The sequence below is a fragment of the Geotrypetes seraphini genome, chromosome 11, assembly GCF_902459505.1.
Source record: "Geotrypetes seraphini chromosome 11, aGeoSer1.1, whole genome shotgun sequence".
In the NCBI taxonomy this organism is placed as follows: Eukaryota; Metazoa; Chordata; class Amphibia; order Gymnophiona; family Dermophiidae; genus Geotrypetes; species Geotrypetes seraphini.
This window is the reverse complement of record NC_047094.1, coordinates 57,129,352-57,148,322: the sequence shown is the minus strand read 5'-3', so window position 1 is coordinate 57,148,322 and position 18,971 is coordinate 57,129,352. Positions and strand designations below refer to the sequence as shown.

The 18,971-nt window shown below is 41.9% G+C and overlaps 1 protein-coding gene across 3 annotated transcripts in view; it reads left to right on the top strand.

Moving 5' to 3' along the window:
* C11H16orf71 (chromosome 11 C16orf71 homolog) overlaps positions 1–18,971 on the top strand; it is a 282,532-nt gene that overhangs the window by 7,735 nt on the left and 255,826 nt on the right. For all 3 annotated transcript variants that reach the window (XM_033963852.1, XM_033963851.1, XM_033963853.1), the window contains 3 exons: positions 1,627–1,737; positions 7,240–7,722; positions 18,648–18,762. In XM_033963852.1, coding sequence (XP_033819743.1) covers positions 1,627–1,737; positions 7,240–7,722; positions 18,648–18,762 — 709 coding nt within the window. The remainder of the gene's footprint in view (positions 1–1,626; positions 1,738–7,239; positions 7,723–18,647; positions 18,763–18,971) is intronic.

The following is an 18,971-nucleotide window of genomic DNA, read 5'->3' as shown; positions in this document are numbered from 1 at the left end:
TAATATATAATCATGACTTTTGACTACTACATCAGCGTGTCAGAAACAAAAAATTCTCAACTCCAAATTATGATTCTGACTTTAACTATACCCTAAGATCAGCTAGCTTTCAAATGTTGCAATACCCTATCAAAACAATTTTTTGCTTTTAATCTATTACGGTGCCTTATCACTATATAATCATGCCTTACCATCTCTACCTTACATTTAGGGCTCCTTTTACAAAGGCGTGCTAGCGGTTAACGCGCGCTAAACCGCCGGCCGCGCTAGCCACTACCACCTTCTCTTGAACAGGCCAGGTTTTTAAGCCAGCGTGGGGTTTAGCGTGTGATGAAAAGCTGTGCGCGTTAACCCCGCTAGCGTGGCTTAATAAAAGGACCCCTTAGTTGTCTGTTTTGTAATTTAGAGAGTACATTTGTATTGAAAAAGCACCATCTGATTTTAAATTTAAACTAATGCAAGATTTCGCAAAATGGTGCTAGCGTTTTAAACATAGCGCCGAAATGTTAATGATGTCGACATTCTTTCTAACCCATCGCCATGATAAAACACTGCAATCCTTGGAACATTTACATTATATCTACTCTAACATATAAGACAGGGAAGGCAAAAATGACTTCTTTGTGCAGAGCCTTTCTCATTTTTCTTTCCCCTTCAGTGGAATGGTTGGGTAACTGTCAGGCACAAGTTAAGTGCTCCTTCTTATATAAATACTCGTAGTTTGATGCACAGCGGGTTTCACCAAAGCCTAAAGTTAAAATTAAATCAGATCAATGATGAATGCACCACCCCAGTAAGGGCATGAAAGTATTTCGAATAATGCTGTGGGTGTATGAGATCTGACTAAATAGCTGTATGGTATAAAGTCACTCTCCTGATTTGTTTATATTTGTTCTTTTGAGTGAACTTCTTTTTTCATTCTCATATTTTGGACATATTTTATAACATATTTTATATGTGCCAATCCTATCCCAGTTCTGCCTATTTTTCCACCTCCAGCAATGCCTAAGCTTTGTCTGTTATAAAAGAGGACTGGCTCAGCCAGTGCAGGTGATGTGACCTAGCTGATAAGGTAGCAGAGAAAAGCTGGTAAATGTATGTGTCTACCCCTCATATTGCTGGGTGGCAGGGACTCAAGAGTAAGAGCCCATTGAATGCTGTGGTCAGAATTCGATATGTGCTGTACATGGGTTCAGAAGGGAGGAGGAGTTATGAAGATGATTGGCAGTTCATTGTGCTAGTTGTTGGATGGAAACAAATTACTGCTAGTCACAGAGGCACAAGACAGAAGGAAAGTGGTTCAGTTATCAGTAGGAGCCCTTTAAATGGGTATTTTTGGAGAACAGTAATTATAGACTAGTAGTATCCCTTTATATGTTAGGAAAACAAAATAACTAATTGGTAAATTCTTTCCCTGTTTTTATTTTCTATTTTTATTACTGTATAAAGAAATACTGTACATTTTTATAGGTGAACAGTTACTTTTTGTTGATCCTTTTCGTGTATTAATGCTGCTCAACGTAAGGCTAGCAAGGCTAGTAAGGCAAGATGCTAGAATCAGGCCTGGTTAGTGTGCATCTAAGTCATTTTAAGCTAGTGATATGGCAATGTGTTTGATTTCAATAGTCCGACTGTGATGATAGCGAAGTTTTCATCTTCCAAAGAGCTGAAGCAAATCTAATTCCAGATCTGTCTGAGGAACTGTCAGATGTGACTCTTGAGGACCTGAAGATGCAGGTAGGTAGTGTTTCTCAAAATTTAATAGAATGAGATTCATGTTTGACCTTCCCATAGATAGAGATCTACATGATGTTTTAAATGGCTACCTTATTTACAAAATTCCTCTTTGTTCTTGTGTCAAGCATGTTGATGACTAACCCCCCATTTTACAAAACCAAGATAGCAGTTTTTAGTGCATGCCTGTGCGCTGAATGCTCTGCTCCAGATGCTCATAGAGTTCCTATGAACATCGGGAGCAGTGCAGAGCATTCAGTGCGCCGGCCTTCGCTAAAAACTGCTGTTGTGGTTTTGTAAAAGGAGGGGTAAATTAAAAATAGTTTTATAATTGCTACTGTATTTTAATCATATACAAGAAGAAGAAATAAAAATGGTACATAAGCACCAAACAGCTAAGATCTTTTTTTACATTTTATAGTTATTGTAAGCTGCTTGGACCTGTTGTATGAATGAGCGATATAACAAGTTTTGATAAAACTTAATAAAACTGACCACTGAAGTTTTTCTTAGAAATCAGACTCTACAGGTATCCTTTGAGGTTAATTCCCAACCGCACATCCCAAGGCAGAGCTTTTTTGGCTCTTCAGCCAACCAGGAACAGGACATTGCTTTAATAAGATTTTTCTGTGCTTTCTTTTTTCTTCTAGGTGTAAGTACTTCTGCAACCACAGTATGACTGGGAAACATTGTGTCACCAAAGCTGCTGCTCAGGTTACAGCTTCTGTGTCTGTGCAGACCAAAAATGTTACCCAGGCAGAGGGAGTGATTTCATCTGCAAGCTGTCTTCAGCTTGAATCCCTCATTAAGAAACTAAAGGAACTGAGAGAGGAGGTGGCAAGACTGAGAAGCATCCATGTGAATGAGAGGTACATCGATGAAATGGTTCATGAGGCATCAAATATTTCCAGGAATGGGGAAGAAGAGGCTGTGCTGAGGGAAGACAGCTGGACTCAGATTTATGGAACCCTGCAATATTGGTACTGTGATTCCACCTGCCCTTGATCTGAAGAACCAGTATGCTGCTCTGGAAGTGGAGGAGATGAGAGCATCCTAGGAAGAGGAAGGACCAAAGCTTGAAATCCCTAAAATTGCTGGATCCATGACCACTAGGAGGTGTAAGGTAATTAGGAGGTGGTTGGCAATTCCCTTCTGAGGGATATAGAAGTGTCCATCTGCAGACCAGATATGATGTCCTGGGAGGTATGCTATCTGCCTAGTGCTAAAATCCAAGATGCTACAGAAAGATTGCCAAGACTCATCAAGCCTGATGACTATTATCCGATGCTGCTCAACTACATTGGCACTAATGATACTGCCACGTACCCCTGTGAACATATCAAAAGTGATTTTGTGGCTCTGGGAGAGAAGGTGAAGCAGTCAGGTGTGAGGGTGATATTCTCATACATCCTCCCTGTCGAGGATAAGGGCCAGGACAGAGAAGTACGCATCCTGGGGATGAATGTGTGGTTACATGGATGGTGTCAAGAACGTTTTGACTTCCTGGACCATGGGATGATTTTCCAAGGGCTGCTGAGTAGGGATGGTATACATTTATCAAAGCAGAGAAGAAGTGTCTTTGGTGGCAGGCTGTCTCTCCCCCATCAATTATCCCCCTGATTTTGCATCACTGTGATATATATAATCTGTTATCTTCATCTAATCGCAATTTTATGTTGCTTAAAATGTACATCTTATATTTTGATCAGCAAATTGTATTCTATACTATTGTCTTCTTAAGGTCTCTGCTCTCTTTATTCCCTCTGAATATCTGCAAATTGTATTTCGCTGAATGTCCAGCATCCTTGACTGTAAACCGCCTAGAAGTCGCAAGATTGTGGCGGTATAGAAGAATAAAGTTATTATTATTAAACTATAAGTGATGGGGCAGGATAATCAGAGCTAGAGAATGACATGGTGACAAAATTCGTCCCCGCCCCGCGGGAAACCATCTTCATGTCATTCTTTAAGGAGAGAGGGAAGAATCAGAGTATGAATGGCCACAACCACTGACCTGCAAGCTTTGCTTTGAAGAATGCTAGTGTAGAAAGATTGAGGTTGAAATAGACACTAGAAAATGACATGGGATTATTTCCCGTGGTTTTCCGCGGGGACGGGAACGGTGATGAATTTTGTCACCATGTCATTCTCTAATCAGAGCCCCCAGGTGAGTATAAGGCCTCAGGTAAGTAAATCACTGAATACCTCTACATGGATGGGAAAAGGGGGAAATGTCTGGAAAGCAGTATAATGTATACTAATGCTCAAAATATGGGAAACAAGATTCTGGATCTAGAAGAAGATGAGTTGGATATAGTGGCAATCACAGAGACATGGTTCACGGAGAACTATGACTGGGATGTAGTTATATCGGCTATAATCTGTTTAGAAAAGAGAGGATAGGAAGAAAAGGAGGGGGGAGTAGCGTTATATGTTAAAGATCATATTAAAGCCACACAATTGCAGGATATGCAGGGCAAGGAAGAGGTACCGTGGATCAATTAGGAAAGAGGGAATGGTAAATATATTTACATTGGTGTGATGTAAAGGTCTCCTTCACAGACGGAAGAAGAGGACAGAGATTTAATAGTAGACATTCAGAATATATCCAAAAAGGAGGAAGTTTTACTAATAGGTGATTTTAACATGCCAGATGTTGATTAGAGTATCCCTGTTACTTCTAGAAGTAGGAAGATCCTGGATTCTCTTCAAGGAGAACTGTTCCAGCAGTTGGTAATGGAACCCAGACGGAATGGGGTCATACTGGACTTAGTTCTTACAAATGGGGAAAGTGTTTCTGATGTTACAGTGGGTGATCATCTAGCATCCAGTGATCACTGCATGGTACGGTTTAATATTAAGATGGGTTATATAGAGGGCTCATTCAAAAATAAAAGTTCTAGACTTTTTTTTTTAATTCTTTATTCATTTTAAATCAAACAACAAGTGTACATACATACATCCATTATAATTTTTTTTTAAAGGTTCTAGACTTTAAAAAAAACTAACTTGTTCAGATGGGGGATTATGTCAATGAATTGTCTGAATGGGAACGTCTGGATGGAGTAGAAATGCAATGGGCAAAACTGAAAGGAGTGACAAATCTTTTTTGTGAGGCAAGTAAGTAAAAATAAGAGGAAAAGAAGGCCACTTCGATTCTCAAAAGTAATAGCTGAGAAGGTAAGGAATAAGAGGTTAGCTTTCATAAACTACAAAAGATCGCAGAAAGAGGAAAACAAGCAAAAATATCTGGAAAAGTTAGAGGCTGGTTGAGTAGTCAGGAAAGCAAAGATACAAATGGAAGAAAAAAATAGCTGACATGGTAAAACGGGGAGACAAGACATTTTTTAGATATATCAGTGATAGGAAGAAATGCAAAAGTGGTATTGTGAGACTCAAAAGTGAAGGGGAGGAATATGTAGACGCTGATAAAGAAAAGGCTGAATTGCTTAACAAATATTTCTGTTCTGTGTTTACGGCTGAAGATCCGGGAGCGGGACCATAGAAGACAAATGCGAATAGGGATGGTGGAGTGGTAGACCCTGCTTGATTTTCAGAGGGTTGTGTTCATGAGGAGCTAGCTAAATTAAAGTAGACAAAGAGATGAGGCCGGATGGTGTATATCTGAGGGTGCTGAAGGAACTTTCTGTGGTAAGCAAACTAATGGAAACACTTTTAAAAACAGAATGGTAAAATGTCTGATGATCTAAAGGTAGCAAAACAGATAGAAAAAGTGACAGTCAAAGCCAGGAAGAAATTTGGTTACATAAGGACAAGAATGGCCAATAGGAAAAGGGAGATGATGGTGCTGTTGTATAAGTCACCGGTGAGACCCCATTTGGGATACTGTGTGCAATTCTGGAGACTGCACCTCAAAAAGATATTTAAAAGGATGGAGTTGGTCCAGAGGATTGCTACAAAATTGGTTAGTGGTTTTTGTCACAAATGCTATAGAGACAGATTAGAAATCTTAATATGTATACTCTGGAAGAAAGACGGGAGAAAGGGGATATGATAGGGGATAAATATTTCCGTGGTGTTAATGTACAGGTGGTGAGCCTTTCTTTATTGAAGGAAAACTTTGGAAGGAGAGGGCATAAAATGAAATTAAGTCATAGGCTCAGGAATAAACTGAGGATATACTTCTTTACAGAAATGGTGGTAGATGCGTAAAATAGTCTCCCGGTAGAGGTGGTGGAGACGGACTGATTCTGAATTCAAGAAAGCGTGGGACAGGCATGTGTGATCTTTTAAGGAGAGGAGAAGATAGTGGATACTGCGGATGGGCAGTCTGGATTTGTCATTTGGCCTTTTTCTGCCATCATGTTTTTATGTCTAAATTCTGCCATTGGGCAGATGGACTTTTTTTGGCATTTTGAGATATCCATTTACTTGAAAATTGAGCACCATAGTTTATCTAAGTAGTTTACAAAAAGTAGATTGAGGAGGAGATGAGAAAGCATCATGGGATAATATTCTGCAGGATCTGAATATATCTAGGGTGCAAGCTGGGTTAAGAAACGTGCACCTTATAAGTATTTCTCTCCTGAAGTTTCTCACTGATTTCAAAAGAAGAGTCATAACAAGGGCTTTTACAAGCCGATAGAACTCAAAATAAACATGCATTTTTGTTTTTTGTTAACTTCCTTATGGAAACTAAATGTTCTTTATATATTAAAGGCCAATACAGAAAGCTACTATGAACCAAATTATTAGGTTACAGTAGGGTTAATGTGAAATTTACTGGCTGAGCAATGCAGAAAGGGGTTGAGCATGGGCGTTAACTCATGGTAAAAATGGCTGCACATTACTTTAAAATGAAGGGTAATAAGGCCATTACATATTCTCCTGCAAAGCAAAGGAAAAAAATGGCTTTTGATGTATGCACAATGCTAGAAATTTTTTTGTAGATCTGGGATAGTGTAGAAAGTTTGGTGGTGAGAAGTAGGTGTTTAGTGACACCCCATTCCTTCCTTATACCTACCTGCCTGCCCATGATAGCTTTCTGCCTCAGTTCCTGGTGTTTAGTAGCAACCCCATCACCCTTTCTAACTTGATTTTCCCTGCCCACGACAATAAAAAAAGTTCTCTGGTATCTAGCAGCTTCCTCTTTCCCCCAGTGGTAACCCCCCCTGGTCCTCGACCCGATATCCCTCCAATTAAAAAAAAAAGAAGAAGAAACCCTTTCCCCCATGTCAGGACCCTCAGATCCCCATACCTTGAAAGAGGCAGGAGTGATGCCCACCTACTCATGCCTCAGCACCACCTCTCTTAAAATGGTGGTGCCTGATCTAGCAGTGTCAGCTTGCAAATAAGGGACTAGATTACTAGGGCTGAGGCAAAAAAATATGCCAGCAGACATTTTGCAAACAGCTGCTGATCATTGCCATGTTTAATAGAAAGATGTGTAGTCAACAGCTATACTGCATGGCATTCTGCTTCAACCCCTCTCGGTTAGTAAGAGTATAAGGAGGACTTATTTTCTCTCTCTTTTTCTGTCTGTAGAAAGTATTTGAACCAATAAGGCTAATCAAAGAAGCCTGGAATGACACTCCGAAGAAATCTGAAGTTCAAATAGAAAGGGCTATTGCTTCGCCAGAGCCTAGTGAACATATTTCTTTGGAATCTCATGAGGTGAGTTCTTTCGCCAGTTCAGCTGATGTTCCTCCTCTTCATCAAGATGGTGAGTGTGTGAATTCCATAAGACTCAGAGATGGAACTGCAAGAAAGGATGAACTCTGCTGTCAACGTGACCCGTGGACTAGTCTTTCACTGTCGATGGAGGAGCCAACATTTGGAAACAGCCCAGGGGAAATAAATAAATCAACAGAGAGAAATGTACCACTCAACTGGGAGAGCTGGCTGCAACAACGGAGTGATTCAGATATCCTAGAGATAGACAACCAACCATGCTGGAAGAATACAGCACACAGTCAAGAGGACCAACAGAATCCTACAACCAAATCTCAGTTGGATCTAAATTTACAGGTACTCTAGTTTTCATTGATGCAAAACTAGCATTAAAGTTCACCCTGTGTTACAAACACTATTTACCGTGTTTCCCCGAAAATAAGACAGTGTCATATTACTTTTAGGGCCAAAAAAGGCACTGGGTCTTATTTTCGAGGTATGTACATGATTATCTCTCCCTTCCTCTTCCTCTTTCCTTTCTCTCCCCCACATGTGCAGCTTCTATTCTACCCTCCCTCCCATCCCTCGTGCAGCAGGACCTTTGCCCAGCTTCCCTTCCCTTCCTCCCATTCCTTGTGCAGCAGGATCCTTGCCCAGCTTCCCTTCCCTCCCTCCCATCCCTCCCATCCCTTGTGCTGCAGGACCCTTGCCCAGTTTCTATCCTACCCTCCCTCCCATCTCTCGTGCAGCAGGACCCTTACCCAGCTTCCCTTCCCTCCCTTGTGCAGCAGAATCCTTGAGCAAGCACCACCCCAGCACCCACACCACTGTGCAGCGAATCCCCATCCTTCCCACCCTCCCATCGGAAACACGCCGCGAGCCTTACTTACTTCCCTAAGCAGCATTGGGCTGGCAGTATGCTAAACACTGCTTCGGCCTTGTCCACTCATGAATTCATTCTGCCGCGTTACTGAATTCCCTATAGGTAGTAGGCACAAGTAATTGTTCTAGGTCTTTACGCCATAGTACATAGTGCTGCTTGATGTGAGGAAAGATGTTGGTAATGACTTTTAAATTTACAACCTCTAACCGGTGGAGAAATAAAGTTCAGGCGTGTGCTTCGCTTGTGTCTGTTGGTTGTGAAAGATAAAAGGTCTGTTATATATTTAGGGGCTAAGCCATAAAGTACCTTGAAGCAAAAACAACCAAACTTGAATTTCACATGTGCCTCCATCGGCAGCCAGTGTAGAAGTCGATAGGAAGGTGTTACGTGATCAAACTTCTTCAGTCCACAAAGTAGTCTAACCGCTGCATTTTGTACTAGTTGCAATCACCGCATACGCGTAGCCGGCCTATGCAAGCATTCTGTAGGCTGGAGCGGTGGGGAATCCTCGTCGGCAGCAGATGCCGGCGGCCAGGGCACCCCGCCGCATGTGCCCCGCGGTTCAGCTTCCAATCATGGGGAAACCGGAGCTTCCCCCGATGCTCACGCGGGGGGTTCCCCAGCCGCCGACGGTCAGGGAGCACAGGATTCCCTTACCACCGGTTTGGCTGAGGATTCCCTTTTCGCATCGGTCGGTTTCTCGGCCTCAGCTTAAGGAAAGTCCCAGGCTTTTCAAATACGACAGGCCGCAGGAGCTCTAATTTTGATGGTTTCAGGTCCAATTTCAGCGAGATCCTCCTCATTCATTTCAGTTACCTCAGGTGACCTTCCCCCTATTCTGGAAATACAGGGGCAAGGTATGTTAGGGTCCCCTGCTGAAGTAGGGAGTCCCTTGGGGCCACAGGGGGTATTTCCCCCTGAATTTATGTTAGTACTTTGTAAAGCGTATGTGCTGGCAGTAGGAGGTTCCGTGTCCACTCCGGGGGTCTCGGGGGGAGTTTTACTCTAGACGTCTTCCCTGGTGCAGCCTCACACAGTGGCGCTTTTGCCCACCTCTACTCCTCTCTCATCCAAACAACTGAGGGTCTCTTGGGATGAGGATTTTTTCCCAGAGGAGCACGAGGTGATTAATGAGGACCTGGACCCTTGGGGAGAATTCCAGGATCTTCTTGGGGGACAGGATTCCACCAGCAAGGGGTTCAAGCCGACGAAGATGCGTCTGTGGTGCTCATTTTTCAGCGGGACGAGCTCCATGAGTTAATCCTTCAGGTGTCCTTGGTTTTGCACTTTGAGGACCCCCATGTCGGAGCCCCTGCGTACGGTGGACCCCTTGCTTAGGGGGATTCGCTCTGCTTCCCACTCTTTTCCTATGCATCAGGATGTTTGGAACATCATGCTCGCTCAGTGGCAGGTGCTGAAAGCCCCTTTTCGCTTTGCGTGTTCCATGGCCCGCCTGTATCCCATTCCGGATACTCTGAAATCGCCTGTAGTGGATGCGGTGGTCTCGGCCATCTCTAAGCAGCATACCATGCCTGTTGAGGGCGGTGTGGCCTTGAAGGACCTGGAGGAGTGTAAGTTGGAGTCCCTCCTTAAACAGAGTTTTGATGTGACAGCTCTGTCTGGAATCTTACTTGGGATTTCCATGTAGCAGAGCAGAAAAGTTAGCACTAACATTGAGCTTGCAGTGGAAGGAGATTTCCTATAGTTCAGCAGTGCACAAACTTGGTCATGAGCCACTTGGGTAGTTGAATGCTACTGAAAGAGGCATGCCGGTATTATTCTAATTTAGTTTTAAAATGGACAATATTATACTATTTTAGTTTTAAAATAGATATGCTAAAATCATTCTGTTCTACTGTTTAAAAATTGTGGGTTGAAAAAATAAAGATATGCTCAGGTCATGTTATTATACCAAGTTTCACAATTAGTAACATGTATAAAGTACTCTTCATATAGGCTGTATACTACTAATAGGCTTTAGAAACAGAATAAAAGTTCAGCCAGCTTTAAGATAAAAACTATATATATATATATATATATATATATATATATATATGAATGTTTATGTGGCACATCTGATTATATTTATAAGCATATGAGCCAACAGACTGTGGATGCCAAACACAATACAAGTTATCCTTCCTGGACTCAAGGAGATTGCTCAATATTGGGGGTACTCGGCACCCACTGCATCCTCAGAGCTCAATCCTATGGGGGTAAATAAAGAAGAGGAAGACAGATTAAGAAAAAACATGTCTAAAACTTCAGAAAGCACACTGAGTTTGACCTCTGTAAAAGATCCATTACAATTCTCAGATATCAGCATACAATATACATTATTTAAAAAGGGATGGTTAGCAAGACTAAGAATGTAATAATGCCTCTGTATCGCTCTATGGGGCGACTTCACCTGGAGTATTGCGTTCAATTCTGGTCTCCTTATCTCAAGAAAGATATAGCGGCACTAGAAAAGGTTCAAAGAAGAACGACCAAGATGATAAAGGAAATGGAACTCCTCTCGTATGAGGAAAGATTAAAAAGGTTAGGGCTCTTCAGTTTGGAAAAAAGATGGCTGAGGGGAGATATGATTGAAGTCTACAAAATCCTGAATGGAGTAGAAAGGGTACTAGTGGATCGATTTTTCACTCCGTTAAAAATTAGAAAGACTAGGGGACTCTCTATGAAGTTACAGGGAAATACTTATAAAATCAATAGGAGGAAATATTTTTTTCACTCAGAGAATAGTTAAGCTCTGGAACAGAGGTTGTAGTAAGAGCGGATAGTGTAGCTGGTTTTAAGAAGGGTTTGTGCAATTTTCTAGAAGAAAAGTCCATAGTTATTGAGAAAGACATGGGGAAAGCTACTGCTTGTCCTGGATCGGTAGCATGGAATGTTGCTACTCCTAGGGTTTGGCCAGGTACTAAGGATTTGGATTGGCCTCCGTGAGAACCGACTACTGGGTTTGGTGGACTGTTGGTCTGACCTAGTAAGGCTATTCTTATGTTCTTATATCCTTAAAACCTATCTGATCAGTATACGTTTCTTTCCATGTGTTTTCACATTCATTGATGATTATAAAAGATATGTATCTAATATAATAAAACTCTAAGTTGCGCATGCGCACTCTCTCTGCGTGCGCCGGTTTTCCGTGAGCTGTAGGGACCCGCAGGTAGGAGTGCGCATGCGCGGCTTAGGGTTCTGTTTTTCGGTCTGTCCTGCTCCCTGCTGCTCCTTGCCGTATTGTATTTTTTAGTTTAAAGACGCAGCGGTGGCTCCTCTCATGATCCCCGCCTGCGTCGTTCTTCCGACGCAGGTGGGGATCATGAAAGGAACCGCCGCCGCATCTTTCAACTAAAAAAATACAATAAGCCAAGGCGAGCAGGCCAGACTGAAGCTCCGACTTGAACTGCCAGTTGGCCGGCTCCCTTGCCACAGTTATTTTATCAGTTTAAAGGTGCCGCCGCAGCTCCTGTCACCAGCCGCACCTGCTTCAGAGAAGACTTCTAATGCAGGCGGGGATCGTTAGAGGAGCCGCGGCGGCACCTTTAAACTGAAAAATAACTTCGGCAAGGGAGTCGGCCAGATCACCACGGCAGCCACTCCCCCCCTCCCGCCCTCTCTCTTGGGCTACTGGGAGCAGGCGAGTGAAGCCCGGTACTTCCGGGTAACTAAGGGGTGGAGCGCGGTGCGTGCCCAGGATCCGGGTGGAGAAGCCGGTGCTGGAGCCACTCGCGCACATTACCGCTGGTTAACGCGCCCCGGGAAAGGCCTGAAAGCTACAGGGAGGAGCCACCCCCAACACAAAGATGCCAGCAGAAATGGAACAGGGCTACATTTTCAAGGTCTGCTTGGCTTGAAGCATTTATTTATTGATAACAATGTTCTCAGCTTTTTTGAAGTTCAAAAATGTAACTATTGTAGACTGCTTGGGGGGGGGGGAAAGGAAGGGAGGCCTACTGCTGGCAGGGGGAGCAGGAAAAGGTGCTGATGGACAGGGGGGGGAAAAGGAAGGAGGCCTACTCCTGGACAGGGGGAGCAGGAAGAGGTGCTGATGGACAGGGGGGAGGTAAAACAAAGGGAGAAGGGCTACTGCTGGATAAGGGGAGCAGTGAAGGGGTGGTAGTGGACACAGGGGAGGTAAAAGAAAGGGAGAATGGACAGGGGGAGCATGCAAGGGGTGGTTGTGGACAGCCAAAAGAAAGACAGAAATACAGAAAGCGGCTAAGGAGACAGAGAGAGAAAGAAATAAAGACAGACACACATATATATTCTAGCACCCGTTAATATAACGGGCTATTCAGTGAGGGTCTGGGCAGGGAGAGCGACAGAAAGAAAAAAAGATAGAAAGAAAGAAATAAAGATAGACAGCGGAAGGGATAAAAAAGATAGAAAGAAATAAAGAAAGATAGACAGGGCAGGGAGAGAGACAGAAAGAAAAAAGATAGACGGGGCAAGGAGAGAGACAGAAAGAAAGGAAGAAAGAGACAGGGGGGCAGGAAAAAGACAGACAGACATCTATTCTAGCACCCGTTAATGTAATGGGCTTAAACACTAGTATATTATTTTTAAGACTTCCTCAAAATCTAACCAAGTGCATGATATAAGACAAAAATAAATGAGTTGTGGAATTAAGTATTCCTTTCCCCTATTTCCTTCCTTGTGCAAGAACTGATGATGAACATAGGAAATGTCTGATATGAAAACATAAAGGATCCGGTTGTGCACAAAATTATCGGTGAGGTGAATACATCGACACACATAAGCACATGCAGGAAACTATAAACATAGTTTGCTGTCATGCTTTCAGTGATCATTGAAGTTCTTTCATGATGCAGAATGGACTTTTGGTTCTGAGTTATTAGGTTCAGCAGGTGCCATCTCTTTTGTTCTTTTTAAATTTTCAGTGTGTAGATGCCACCAACAAAAAAATGAAACTCTGATCTTGAATATGGTGAGAATCCAACTGTCATTTCTAGTTAGTGCTATTCACTGCTGGTCCTAGAGGGCCGCAAATAGTATGCATGAGAGAGATTTGCATGTATACTACCTCCATTGTAATCGGATCTCTCAGGAAACTACAAAGCCATGGCATAGAGGGGGATATACAAAGATGGATAGGCAAATGGCTGGAAAGCAGAGAGTGGGCATAAATGGGAAGTTCTCCGACTGGGAGAAAGTGACTAGTGGTGTGCCCCATGGCTCGGTACTTGGGCCGATCCTTTTTAATATTTATATCAATGACCTGGAGGAAGGAACATCCAGTGAGATCATCAAGTTTGCAGACGATACAAAACTATGCCGGGCAATCAGATCGCAGGAGGATAGAGAGAAACTCCAGAGCGACTTGTTTCGGTTAGAAACATGGGCGGAGAAATGGCAGATGAAGTTCAATGTGGAGAAATGCAAGGTAATGCATTTAGGCAATAAGAATAAGGAATACGAGTATACAATGTCAGGTGCAACTCTGGGGAAGAGTGAACAAGAAAAGGACCTGGGTGTACTGATAGATAGGACCCTGAAGCCGTCGGCACAATGCGCGGCAGCGGCAAAGAAGGCAAATAGAATGTTGGGCATGATAAAGAAAGGAATCTCGAGTAGATCGGAGAAAGTTATAATGCCGCTTTATAGGGCAATGGTCAGACCACACTTGGAATACTGCGTCCAACATTGGTCTCCCTACCTAAAGAAGGATATAAAACTGCTGGAGAGGGTGCAGAGACGAGCAACAAAACTGGTGAAGGGTATGGAGAAACTGGAATACGAGGACAGACTTATAACACTAGGATTATTCTCCCTTGAGAAAAGGAGACTGTGTGGGGATATGATCGAGACCTTCAAAATACTGAAAGGAATCGACAAAATAGAGCAGAGAAGATTATTTACATTGTCCAATTTGACACGGACTAGAGGACATGTAATGAAGCTAAGGGGGGACAGGTTCAGGACTAATGTCAGGAAGTTCTGCTTCACTCAGAGAGTGGTTGACACCTGGAATGCCCTCCCAGATGAGATTATTGCGGAATCGACCGTCCTAGGCTTCAAGAGCAAACTAGATGCATATCTCCTTAAGAGAGGCATATAAGGATATGGTGGACTATAAATTACTAGCAAGAAAAAACTCGGAATTGTGAAACTCAATAATATTACAACAAACACTTTCACTGAAATGAACAGATGTCACAAAAAAGCAGCACTGCTATAGTTCCAAAGGGGAGTTACCAATGACTGGAGGAAAAAGCCTCAGATAGGAGTCCTTCCACCACCACAATGGTGGTCCAAGGTGGTCGGGCGTAACACCTCACTGGCAAAAAACCTCCAGACCGACTCCCCGTAGTAAAGAACTTAAAGCAGGGCGGCGGTGCAAAAGATAGAGGATGACAATCCACTTATCTAAATTAGTAGATCGGTACACCGACGATGGCCAGCGTTTCACTCATCTGCTGCCTCAGGGTGTAAAGAAATCCGATCAAAACTGAAACCAGAATCAGAACAAAAATTCAATCAGTAAACTGGTAAAGTTGCACAGCTTCAAGAAAAACTAAAAAAGAAGCCTTAATGACATACCTTAAGATAGGACGCAAACTGCATCTCAGGATCAAAAGATGGCCGCACCATGACTGTGCTGGGATTTATATAACACTGCCGGGTGGCGAACCCGGAAGTGAAAATAGCAAAAAGTAAGCAAAAATTACTGTTGGAGAACCGGCACTTACAGAACAGATTATAATGTAATGAAAAAAATTTTTTATTTTATTTTTTATTTTATATAATGGAAATTTTTGAGAATTCTTTGAAAATTTTTATATGAAGAAAATGTTTTATTGCTGCAAATCCAAAAATTGAACCTTCTTATTTAAATGTTTTATATCAGTGAATCCAGAAATTTAAAATTAATAGAACGCACTCCATTCCAATCTCGAATTGAGTCCATCTGGGTCTTCACTCTTTAATCTATGGATCCATTGTTGTTCCGCTCTTAGTAAGCGCCGCTGTCTGTCCAGAACGCCCTCCCTAATGTGGTCAATCACACAACATTTTAAGTCCGTAAACTGATGGTTATATTCCAAACAATGTGTGACCATAGGTGCCTGTAATCTGTTGTTCTTCAGACAACTCTTATGTTCAATAGCTCGAATTTTAAAGGGGCGAGTAGTCTGACCCACATAGATTAAAGGACATGAACACATGAACACATAAATCACAAAAGTAGATGTACAGGAAGTTCTATGTTTCAAATAAAAACTCTGATTGGTAGATGGATGGATGAAGACGTTAGACAGTTCTTTAGTGATAGTGCAGATGGAACATTTCCCACACTTGAAATGACCAGTTGAAAGTGTGGTAGGTGGACAAGGATCTCTTATATCAGATGGACTTAGAAGTTCTTTAAAATTCTTTTGGCGTGAATACGCTATTCTGAAATGAATATCTCTCAATGAAGGATGAAGGTCCATTATTGTCCAGTGACGTCTGAGTATCTTGGAGATGATGTTGATATTGGGAGAGTATTCTAGAACACATGTGGCGATATTATCAGTAGACTCAGGTTCACGGGGTAGAAAAAGAAGATCTCTATTAATAAACTTCGCTCTTTTGTATGCTTTTTTCAGAACACCAGTAGGATATCCTCTGCTCTTTAAACGAGAGTATAGTTGTTTACATTTTGTTTTATAATCTCCCATGTCGGAACATAACCGACGATAACGGAAAAATTGAGAGGTGGGCAAACTTCGCTTCAGAGGGTTCGGATGGTTACTTGAAAAATCTAGAAAAGTGTTCCTATCAGTGTCTTTTCTATATACTGTGGTTTTAATGGAACCTGTTTCTTTGATAACAAAAACGTCAAGAAAGGAGATGTAATTGGAATGGTAAGTCATGCTAAATTCAATTTTGCAATGTCTAGAGTTCAACCATTCAAGAAATTCATCAAGATCACTTTTAGAACCTTTCCAGGCCACAAAAACGTCATCAATAGAGCGTAGCCATATAGCAATTTTATCTGAGAAGGGATTATTGATAATCCAGGTGTTTTCAAATTTCTGCATGAAAAGGTTTGCTATCGAGGGAGCCATGGTTGCCCCCATGGCTACCCCCGATATCTGTTGAAAAAACCTGTCCATGAATCTAAAGTAGTTTCTCTTCATAGCTAAAGACAGTAGTTTTATTATGAACTGGACAGGAATCCTGTCATTACTTACGTTGTTGAGGAGAAATTCCTCAACAACAATAAGAGCCTCATCCTGAGGAATTACAGTGTAGAGGGATTTAACGTCTAAAGTTACAAAAAATGTAATGTCCTCAGGGTTGTCAAGATCAGAGAGTTTAGTCAAAAATTGAGAGGAATCCCTTAAATAAGAAAAACCTTGTGATACAATGGGACGGAGAAATAAATCAACGAAGGAAGATAAGGGTTCAAGAATAGAGCCTCTGCTGGATACAATGGGACGACCTGGAGGATCGATCAGACTTTTATGAATCTTTGGTAAGATGTAAAACACGGGAGTTCTGGGATTATGATTATTCAAATAGGCATGTTCTTTTAAAGTCAGAAAACCTTCTTCTACAGCTGAAGATGTCAATTGCTGTATTTCACAGGCTAAATCAGACGTTGGATCAGTTGTCAACTCCTTATAGTCTGTGGATACACTCAGTAACCTGGAGATCTCAGTTTTATATTTTGCCATGTCCAGAACTACCACTGCTCCTCCCTTATCTGCCCTACAGATCCTAATTGAGCGATTAGACCTAAGTTGTTTTAAGGCCATATATTCTTCCCGTGAAAGATTGTATGGTTGGTATCTCTTAGTTTTGGTAACTTTTTTAATGTCACTAATTACTAATTCTTTGTAGAGCTGTAAATGTGCACTAGGAGGGGTCACACAGGCACCTATGGTCACACATTGTTTGGAATATAACCATCAGTTTACGGACTTAAAATGTTGTGTGATTGACCACATTAGGGAGGGCGTTCTGGACAGACAGCGGCGCTTACTAAGAGCGGAACAACAATGGATCCATAGATTAAAGAGTGAAGACCCAGATGGACTCAATTCGAGATTGGAATGGAGTGCGTTCTATTAATTTTAAATTTCTGGATTCACTGATATAAAACATTTAAATAAGAAGGTTCAATTTTTGGATTTGCAGCAATAAAACATTTTCTTCATATAAAAATTTTCAAAGAATTCTCAAAAATTTTCAAAAATTTCCATTATATAAAATAAAAAATAAAATAAAAAATTTTTTCATTACATTATAATCTGTTCTGTAAGTGCCGGTTCTCCAACAGTAATTTTTGCTTACTTTTTGCTATTTTCACTTCCGGGTTCGCCACCCGGCAGTGTTATATAAATCCCAGCACAGTCATGGTGCGGCCATCTTTTGATCCTGAGATGCAGTTTGCGTCCTATCTTAAGGTATGTCATTAAGGCTTCTTTTTTAGTTTTTCTTGAAGCTGTGCAACTTTACCAGTTTACTGATTGAATTTTTGTTCTGATTCTGGTTTCAGTTTTGATCGGATTTCTTTACACCCTGAGGCAGCAGATGAGTGAAACGCTGGCCATCGTCGGTGTACCGATCTACTAATTTAGATAAGTGGATTGTCATCCTCTATCTTTTGCACCGCCGCCCTGCTTTAAGTTCTTTACTACGGGGAGTCGGTCTGGAGGTTTTTTGCCAGTGAGGTGTTACGCCCGACCACCTTGGACCACCATTGTGGTGGTGGAAGGACTCCTATCTGAGGCTTTTTCCTCCAGTCATTGGTAACTCCCCTTTGGAACTATAGCAGTGGGACTATAAATTACGACAGGTGTACACCTGGCGGGGCCTCCGCGTGTGCGGATCACCGGACTTGATGGACCGAAGGTCTGATCCGGAGATGGCAGTTCTTATGTACTTGAATCTGTTTATGGCCTTCAAGGACTGGAAACAAATACTGGTGCTTAAACTTCTTTGCAGTTGGCAATAGATCATCCTTATTTAGGTAAGGGAGAATATCATATGATGTTGGGAAGAGACAACACGATAAAATTAGGCAGTTCTGTATGTCCCAAGCAGCATGAGATAATCTCTTACTGAAATGCTTAGTTAAGATGTGTTAAAGTTTGTTAAGCTCTGTTAATTTATTTTAAAGAGTAAATTAATGTTTTTGAAACAGTCTGCTGCTTTAAATTTATGAGAGGACTCTGGATGGCAATAAGAACATAACTGAGAGTGGTATTCTGCTCAGCCTAACAACTTCACACTGATCTCTTCTACACCCCCTTACGTCCTTGATTGATCCTCTTCTCTCTGGCCAGCTTGTGGCATGAAAAGACATTTCTTACAGATTCATCCCATTTCTCCTTTGCTGGAGATCCATGCATAGGGGTAGTGCTACTGATCTTTTTTTCTCTTTCAGTATATCATGCAGTGGGATTTAGACAAGATTATTCAAAATCTGCAGAAGCAGGAAGATGTCAGAATGAACTCTGAGGAAACCTTCCTTCTAGAAGCAAACACCAAGGATGTTTCTAGTAAGAATTTTAACAACTAAATTGAGTAATTCTGTTTAACATGACGAAGAGTGTAAGTCCCAAACACTAATCCAACAAAAACTTTCACTTTTTCGGGGGGGGGGGGGGGGGGGGGGGAGGGGTGCTGTTAATTCCTAAAGATGATGTGTTCTAAAAAGCAAAAGGGTGATAACTGAAAGTGCCATTAAAAGCCAATTATAAAATGATTA